We start from the raw sequence: 10,135 nt of genomic DNA, 5'->3' as shown, positions 1-10,135 counted from the left end.
TGGGTGCCTGGAGCCATGAGCGGTTTGCACTATTCACCAGAACTGCAGCAGCTGCTGTTCTTCCCGTGGACTATGTCGTGAGGTGTGGCTCCCAACGCTCGGGATTCTGTCAGTCGAAACGACACGCCAAGGAGGGGTGGTGGTGGTGGAAAACATGTCCGCCTCAGTGGGGCCCCAAGGCGGCCCTCGCCCACCCACCGTGCCGCCATCCATGCCGGACACGCCGGACCTCAGCCACCTCACGGAGGAGGAGAGGGAGATCATCATGGCAGTGATGGTTCGGCAAAAAGAGGAAGAGGAGAAAGAAGATGCCATGTTAAAGTAAGGACAGCAATTCGTTTGTGTGCGCTTGAAACGCGTAAAGCATTTACCCCATTCAAGAGAAAGGCATCCCTGGACAATGACAGAGAGCGATTTGAATTGAACATACCGGTACCAACATTACAGCCTACCTGTCGTCTGTCGTTCTGGTGCTCATCATCATATCATTCCCCACCACAGCTGTTACAATTCACAGCTATTGTGCTGCATGTGTGCATGTCATTATTGTTGTAAAACTGCCGCGGTTGCAATGCCAGTACAGATTAAACCTTCGAATAATTTAAGCCAAGAGACGCGAAGACCGTCGTGTGGTTCGAAAATATCCACCTGGTCATATCATATGATATAGTAGCCTAAAAGCAACCAGCTAGGCCTGTTTATTCGTATAGGCCCACACATTGTAGCAGGTGTAGGTGCCACGCAGCTACACATGTTCATTCACAAGCACGTATGATGATACATTAAAATAATAGCCCATACTGTGACAGCCCTTCTGAAGGGTGCACCGTGCAGGCTGCCAGCCGAGTGTTACGCGTGTAGGCAGCGCGGCCGCGGACACGGCTCGGCTGTGGTGATGGGGTGTGACAGTGGGGGGGTGCTGGGGATGAATCATACCTCTCTATCCTCCACCCGTTTTAGTGAATGGGGAAAGTAGGCTGTGCCATCTTCAGTTTCACATGTCGGTCGGTATCCATATTAGCTGATATTTTCTCAGTAACGTAGCCCATTTACGCACATATATAGATATCAGGCTAAAAGTGGGTTGGTCAACAACGCAAGACGAAAGGTTTTACACGGGGAAGATATGTGACCCTTTTATGAGGGGACAATCATCGTGACATTGTAGCGTGCGTTAATGATGCTCGTGGATCGAGTGGCACAAACCATTTGATACACTCGCTCGCCTCGACGGACGGTTCGTGAGACCGTCATTTCTCCAATCCACGGCATGAGTGAACGGGGTGTGGTTGAGAATCTCATCATTAGATACTGATACTGTAGCGCGAGTATTTGTAAGGCTTGACGGAAATTTCGAGCCAGTGTCATACTCAAACCCTATAGTCCATTCCATTCGTTCATGCTTGAAGCAGCTGTTGTGTGCTATAGTGTGTCTGTCATCCCCGTGGTCGTGAGGGGAGGGTTACATTGTAGGATTTTGTCTCGGGGGATCTCCACCTGTCAGTTTCCGACAGCGACCATCGGACCTCAATAATGCCTGTAAGGATTCCGCTATTATATGCTTTAAAAAACGTTTAAAAAAGCTAGGCCTACTATAATGCTGTTAAAAAGGTGGGTCAATGTTTTTTAGATTTATTCTGGATACGAAATAATGTGACAGTAGACCTAGCCAATCATTAGCCTACCACTTGATACAATTGCAATTTTAATTTCCTGATTGGAGCGTTGGAAAAGCTTGGAAAAGCGTTGGAAAAGCTGTCTGTCTTTCTTGATATGAGAGGAAGGACGTGATGTATTTAATGTTCCATGAGGACCTCCGCTGCTCAGGTTCAGTCAATAATGGCCTCATCATCTGGATCATTGATGGGATCCATACTCAGCCAGTGAGCGGCGCGCACACACTGACCACGTGTTGTAGCCTACTGTACATAGACCTACGCTATACACATAGCGGTGGTCCCTCTTATCACGGTTGCATAAATGGTGTGATTAAAAAAAACCTTATTCAGTTCAGTTGCTTGTGGACAGTGCACACTAGCCTTGCTGTAACAGCTTGATATGTTGTTGCATGATGTTCGGTGGTGGATATGGCAACACTGAAGTAAGCATGGGGAAGGAGATAGGGAACATTTCAATAGCAGTTTCAGATAGTTGATTCTGATAGACTGGGGCAGTATCTGAACTTTGTATGGATTCTTCTGAGTGGCTGTAGGCATGATTCCCACATTATCCTCAGTGCATTGTGGATTGAATCACAGACTTACTCAGTGATGAAGGCACACAACTAAACGAACTAAACTTTTGCCAGATGATGATCCCAACAGAAAAATATCGGTTCTATAATTCTATAATTATTCTGTATAGTCTTAATGTATATTCATTCCTGTTTCAATACTGGAGTCAATGTTTGATGAAGGTCCACATCAGGTGGCCCTTTGTGCTGCACTGTCAGACGACATGCACAAATGAGGCATTATAGGATTAACACGCTAATACGAGTTAGGAATTAAGTCTCCTCCTCAACACAAATAATACTATTTGCCCAAAAGTAAAGAATAGTAATGAAAACTAATGCCTTGTTTTTTGTTTATTTGTTTGTTTGTTGAAAGCTCCTTTAAACCCCTCACCTCACATATCGTCTAGGCTTATGATACTGTACACCCACAAACTATTATCTAGGGTTAGATACTGTACACCCACAAACTATTATCTAGGCTTAGATACTGTACACCCACAAACTATTATCTAGGGTTAGATACTGTACACCCACAAACTATTATCTAGGCTTAGATACTGTACACCCACAAACTATTATCTAGGGTTAGATACTGTACACCCACAAACTATTATCTAGGCTTAGATACTGTACACCCACAAACTATTATCTAGGGTTAGATACTGTACACCCACAAACTATTATCTAGGCTTAGATACTGTACACCCACAAACTATTATCTAGGGTTAGATACTGTACACCCACAAACTATTATCTAGGCTTAGATTACTGTACACCCACAAACTATTAATCTGGGACACACACACACACACACACACACACACACACACACACACACACACACACACACACACACACACACACACACACACACACACACACACACACACACACATTCAAGTGGGATCTGCACTCATCTGCTCTCATGGGTTCCAATCAAATTACATCAGCCATAGAAATGTTTTACGTTTGTCAGTCTATCATGGCAACAGACTTGTATACTAAGTCTAAGACATTCACCAGTAAGACTGACCTTTCCCACAAATACATGATAGGCCTATATGTTCACAGACACACACTGTTCAGGGGTCTGCCATGAGAATAGTCACACTAGTGGTAGTAGTGGTCACATTGTAATGTACATCTTGTTTACTGTGTCAGGGGTGCCCAGGGGCCATACATTGCCAAGGCGCACTGTTGCTCCAATACACACCACACTTGCCACAGACACTGTTCAGGGGTCTGCCATGGGAATTGTAAAACCAAAAAGCTTAAATTGCACGCAGGGTGCTACAGTAGTGTTACATCAGTTTTGAGTGCTTAAAATGACCATAACTCGTGACAATTGCTCTGCCCAGTGCCATAGGACTAGGTTTGAAGTAGGCTAGTAAAATAACGTGATTGTAGCGTAGAGCAGGGTGAAGGCAGAAGCTTAAATGTCACTTTTCATTTGTTTCCATAATGAATTTTTGGTGATTTCATCAAATTTATACAGTAAAAGAATGGCAAAGTTCCAAACTTATATGAATGTACATAACCAAATTATGTTCTAAATCATATATTTTTTTCAACATCTAATGTGACAGTGCAGTCCAATCTAGTTCTAAGGGCCTGAGACCTGAACAGCTGGTAGTGATGGATGAGAGCTAGAGCTGTATCTCTCACCATCACCCCAAGGATGGGAGTGGCCTGTTGTCCTTCCATGAGTGTTGGCTCTGGGCTAATGATTAGCCTGCCAGGCCATGGGAAGGCAGCACCTGCTTTTCTTTTTGCCGATAAGCTATCTGATGTTGCCTAGTACACCAGACACTTTATGGACTTTTATCATGACTGTAGACCCCCACTGGCAGTGTTAAGTGAACTGTCAAGACACTAGGAGGAAATGTGAGGCAGGAGCTTAATCCACTCACCCCAGCCTCTTATCATCCACAGAACCTTTGAGGTTTCCAAAATTATAAATATAGACAGATCTTTCAATTATTGATTTGCTACAGTAAGCAGAGGTGTTATAGTCCTGCCATAGAGGGGATGGGTGTGCACTGTGCAGCGACAGGACAGAGGAGTACAAGTGGCGGTGGAAGCATTGAGTGGGAGCCAGCCACTTTCAAGAGGGGCTTGTTTCTGGGCTGCCCTATGCTGGACATTGAGATCGAGAGGAATCAGAGCCCTGAGAGGAAGTGGAGGAGGGGGACAGTGGAGGGAGTTGGAGGCTTAAGGATTATAATACTGTGGACAGATAACAGGGGTTCCTGTGAGCCCCCCCACCCTCCCCACCAGGAGGGAGCACATTTACAGTTAATCGCAAAGTTCACAGAACTGATCAGGAGTCATTTTCATGTCTGTAGACCAGACATACATTCACTTCAATGTGACAGCTTATTTGCTGATCAATATATGTCTGTTGTGCCTTTCTGAGCGGTGCCTAACCACTCCAATGACTGGATCTGTCTGTCTGTCTGTCTGTCTGTCTGTCTGTCTGTCTGTCTGTCTGTCTGTGTCAGCGGTTTTGTTGAGCAGCGTGCACCGGTCAGTTCACATAGGTGTGCTTTTTTAAGGGGCGCTAGCCCCTCCTACGCCTAGCTTTGTGTGTTTGTGTGTACCCCATAACGATGATTTGATTTGCTGAGGATAAAAAGAGAGGACAGAAAAGTGAGGACGCCAATTATGAGTGGCCGGAATGTGATGATGTATGATGATAACAGCGCCCCTCACTTCACACGAGTGTTATTTTATTTGTATAAATAGCAGATCTACAAGCTCACAATGCATCACATCGCGACGCATTGTGAGCTTAGTAATGTTTTGTAATTATTCGTAATTGTCTCCACCAGCCGAAGGCTAGGGGGAGAGTATGTTTTGCACTCCGTCCGTCCGTGTGTCCGTGTGTGTGTGTGTGTGTGTGTGTGTCCGTTAGCAGCTAATCTCGGCCACCGTTAACCCGGTAGATGCCAAATTTTGCACACACACTCCCTGGATGCCAACGATGAACCTCTGCCCCAAACTTTCCAGAACGGCCTGTTATAGCGCCACCAAGAGGCCGCTTTGTGCAAAACAAGTTTTTGCACAGTACACCTACAGATTTTGTCCAAACATCACGCAAATTGGTACACAGTCTCTCTAGAGCCATTCAACGAAACCAGTCTTTCAGATTTCCAGAACGGCCTGTTATAGCGCCACCAGGAGGCCGCTTTGTGCAAAACAAGTTTTTGCACAGTACACCTACAGATTTTGTCCAAACATCACGCAAATTGGTACACAGTCTCTCTAGAGTCATTCAACGAAACCGGTCTTTCAGATTTCTCACACTCCATCCTGATTGGTTAAGATTGGCTTCCAAAGTTCACAGGAGTGCTCAGTTTCAAACAAAATGCTGCAAATCATGAACACATCGCGTGATTTCCGTGAAATTGTGCACCCACATTCCCACTAGGCAGAGGACAAAATGCCACATGAACAATTTCAACTCAGCCTCAAGGTGGCGCTATAACTGGCCAAAAAGTGTTTTTACCTCTAACTGCACGGATCTGTGGATAACTTTGTATGCCAACTCCCTAGAGGCCAAGGAAAAACCTTTGCCTGGAATTCTTCACATCTGCTCATCCTGGTGGAGACCTGTGCCCAGTAGGGCACTTTTTCTAGTTATTGTCTGTTTTTATTGTTGACATTTTTGTGGACCAAAGGAAGTCTAGCGACCACTTTATGAAAGCTAATGATGAATAAAGATATAAGCCAACACATAACCCAGTCAAAGTGGTAGTCAGTGTGTACAGTATAAACAACGGACAACGTAAGGAACAGGCTTTTATAGAAAGCATGATGCTTAGAAAGAACTGGGTGACAACATGGGCATGGCTTAAGAACAGGTTGTGCTATATGTTAAATACATAATAATAAATACGTTATTTGAATGCCTAAAAAGTATATAGGAATAAGAGATACAGATTAGCCTCAAAGTCTCAGCTTGTTAATAGTTTGTAATTCTAAAACCAAGAAGTGATTCCCTCGTCATATATTTCCACTGCCTTTTTTCCCCAAAGGATCTTTTTTTGCAGAAAATAAGGTCTGTGGTGGTTGACACAAGCTAAAAAGTTTTTTGACTAACTGCTTGTAAAAGAAAAGTGGTATTAATTGGCTTCTTCTAAAATCACCGAAAGTTAGTGTGGAGATCTTGTTGAACAAAATATGTAAATAATAAATATCATATAATTATAATAATAAGCCTTATACGAATAAGCCTTATTTTCGTCATTGAGCCAAAACCCAATGTAAAGATTATTTTGGAAATCTGTGGTAGCAAGGAATCCATGACTTCCGGGTTGGCCTACAAAAAGACATCATCCCTGTAGCACTCTATAAAGCTCACTGAATTTAATTAAATGTCAGACAGACACAGTGTTCATATTATAAGAATATACACACTAGTTCAGTCCCTTCTCTATTCCTTCTCTCTATCTCCTCTCTATCTCCCTCTAACCTCCCCCTCATCTCTCTTTCTCTCTCTCTCTCTCTCTCTCTCTCTCTCTCTCTGGCTCTCTTTCAGGCACTCTTTTTTACATGCTGCTTTATTTATTAAATTGCATCAGCTGCAGTGCTGAGGAGATTGTTGACTGACAGACAGGGTCCCTGTCCGAGGTTGACACACACAGCTGGTTTCTGTGACCCCATGACTAGATGTGGAATGAAGCTGTAGGTCAATGCTGACTGCATGCAGAACATCACCCAAGCCACTGACATATAGCTGTTGACAATGTGGCACCTGGGTTAATTCTTTTAACATTAACCACTTAAGCCCTGTATACATTGCTTTACGATTAATTGTGAAAATGGCCCGATCTACTAGCTTGTAGATTTTCCAAAATGACAATTGATTAAAGTTAACTGGATATAGCATTGCTATCAGGCTTACTCTGTCTATAGGCGTGACAATCATATCAGTACTTTTACTGTACTAGAGATTCCCTCGCTATTCATTCCAATGGAAGTGGCGTTTTGAAGCACCTAGAAGACTGCCAGAAGTACCATTATAACTCAATGGCTCGAGTGAGCGGAAGTTGAGAGCGGTCTCAAATTTTAGGTCAGGGTTGACATACGTTACGCACAGGACGTCACTGAATGTCCGTCCAATTCCATGAACATGCTGCAGTTCTAGTTTTGGCCAGTAGGTAGCTTCAACGTTGGACAGCCGTTCTGGGGGCTTGCATGGAACCTCTCCCTCCGCTATACTGTATGTAGTTCTGAGATGAGGTTCCACCACGCTGGGTACCGGCATAGTGTGACACCAGCCAATATTTTCCACGATGCACAATTCTTACCTATTTACGCACATCGTATCCAAAAAGTAAAGGTCAGGCTCCCTGCTCTCAGATGTTTTATTTTCTAGCGGGCAAGAAAATCTAACCGTGTTGAAACAAATCGCTTTTTTAGTCAGCCTGTGCCATGTTTTCCCAATGCAATCTTACGGTGCAGTGGGACCTTAGCTTGGAGCTATATAGCGGAGGGAGATGTTCCAAATGGGACAAAAGTGTGCTTTAGGGTTGCCAACAACTGTCCCTTGAAATACTGAATCGTCCCTTATTTGGACACAAAAAGACGTGTCTCTTATTGAACTGATCAGGGACACATATTGCTCCTTATTGTTGGGAATCGATCAATGACACACATCTTATAACATCCTGTAATAACTGTACATATTACTGTATATGTGAGATTCTTCTGGACATCTCATATTTTTCCAGGACATACTGTAAGGAAGTCCCTTATTTCATTTCAGGGGTCAGTAGTTGACAACCCTAGCTGTAGCACATGGCGAGTAACATCACACCAACCAGATCAACTCTCTTGAGAAAAAGCAAACGTCTCAAAGTGTCACCTAGTTAAGACAAACAGAAAACGTTCTGAGCTGAGCTAGCTGAGTCTCAACGTTTCTGGGAGGAAAATGCTAATGTTGAATTATGGAGCAGGTCTGAAAATAGCTCATACTTGGAAGCAGTTCCTGAAATATTTAAATATTCAGTTTGCTGGCTGTCGTTGATGTTCTGTATCTTTTTTTAAACGTGTTTCATATTTGCCTGCTGTTAAATTTCGTTAATTAGAAATGCATAATGGTGTGTCTGTGTAACTGCATGGGTATTTGATCACACACAGACACACATACGTGTGCGGCCGACTGTGCGCACAAACACGCATGCACACAAACATGAACTCAGCCTATAAAAGTGTATATTTTGTTATACACTGTAGCCTATAGCATATATGTGATGAATATGCATCAGTACCTTACTGAAAAACAGCCAATGGGTAATTATTTACACCTTCAGAGTTACAGTAAAGTGTTTGCACTTTCCCAGACATCTGGAGTGTTTGAATATCTCACAGCACAGCACATTCCTCTTTCTCTGAATAGAGAGTGCTAGATTGAATATTCACACTTTTCTTTTCTTTTTATTACTGTAAAACACTTGGAGGAATTAATGTTACTCCACTTGGAATGGTACATTTTGCTTCAGCCTTTAATTATGACATTAATTTTCTCACCCTCAACAACTTTCCTCTATTGCCCATTGGGCACAAGCCTACTTGGGAACAATGCAAGTTGGAAATGCAGAGCAGCAGTGGCTCAAGGGTGGAGTAGCCGGTAGAACGGCCGGATGGGAAAACTGTGAGGTTCCCAGTTCGATCCCCAGAGTTATATGTCGGTGTATGAATGTGTGCATGTGAAAACTGTGAATGGGTGAATGTAATGCACAATCTATGTAAAGCACCTTGGATAAAAGCGCTATATAAATGCACCATTTACCATTTATGCATGCCCCACCAAGTTGGGGTCGATGTTTAGAAAGTGTACCCCTGGAGAAAATGTATGTACCCTGGTATAAAATGCCATGAACCTCATGACTGGGCAGTGACTTTCTGCTCTGCACATCACTCCCTCGGGTCCTCTGCAATACACACAGATCTCTATTTACGGGCATATCGGTCGGTTCTGCAATTCTGAGCACCCGCTTATCCAACCGACTTGACACCGGGCAGAGCACTCCCTCGGTGCCCGGTCTGGCGCTTCTCGAGATGCGTGAACAATGTTTGTGTGTGTGTGTGTGTGTGTGTGTGTGTGTGTGTGTGTGTGGGGGGGGTTATGGCCTTTCACACTCTTACTCCGAGTCAAAGATGGAAGCAGACTGCACATATATAAGGGCGGGACAGGAAGTGAATTGAGGGTCTTAGAGAGATACAGTAGAGGGAGGTGTGTGTAGAGAGGGGGGGGTATGGAAGGGGGGGGGGGGGGGGTATTGAAGGCGGGGGGGGGGGGGTATGAAGAAACCTTGAGTGAACAGTGGTGAGTAACCTCTTTAGTGCTCCCGCTGCTCACCGGCATCAAAGTTTAATGAGGAGGCATTCTGCTTGGGCCGACCAGGATCTCTCTCTCTCTTTCTCTCTCTCACACGCACGCACGCACGCACGCACGCACGCACGCACACACACACGCACGCACGCACGCACGCACGCACGCACGCACGCACGCACGCACGCACGCACGCACGCACGCACACACACACACACACACACACACACACACACACACACACACACACACACACACACACACACACACACACACACACACACACACACACACACGCACACACACACACACACACACACACACACACACACACACACACACACACCCCTCCTTCACTCTGTCTCTCTCAATCTTTCTCTCTGTCTCTACCCTCCCTCCCACCCTCCCCTCTGCTGTGTGGTCACAATTACTGAGTATATTATTTCACACATGGACAAACATGGGGAGATACGACGTGACTGAAATAACTGCACTTATATGACACAAGATCCCCACGAGGACAGCAAAGGTGTGCTTGGTTCAATTCTACACACGGCATT

General features: G+C 44.5%; 1 protein-coding gene across 1 annotated transcript in view; it reads left to right on the top strand.

Moving 5' to 3' along the window:
* Positions 1–154: 154 nt before the first annotated feature.
* Positions 155–10,135, top strand: part of LOC310858251 (regulating synaptic membrane exocytosis protein 1-like) — a gene marked incomplete at both ends in the record, with an annotated part of 39,588 nt that continues 29,607 nt past the window's right edge. The window contains one exon of the mRNA XM_083764359.1: positions 155–321. Within this exon, the coding sequence (XP_083620485.1) occupies positions 155–321 (167 nt within the window). The remainder of the gene's footprint in view (positions 322–10,135) is intronic.

This window comes from Protomyctophum parallelum, assembly GCF_964188405.1.
Source record: "Protomyctophum parallelum genome assembly, chromosome: 5".
Classification (NCBI taxonomy): Eukaryota; Metazoa; Chordata; class Actinopteri; order Myctophiformes; family Myctophidae; genus Protomyctophum; species Protomyctophum parallelum.
The sequence above is the reverse complement of the archived record's forward strand: the minus strand, read 5'-3'. Positions and strand labels throughout refer to the sequence as shown.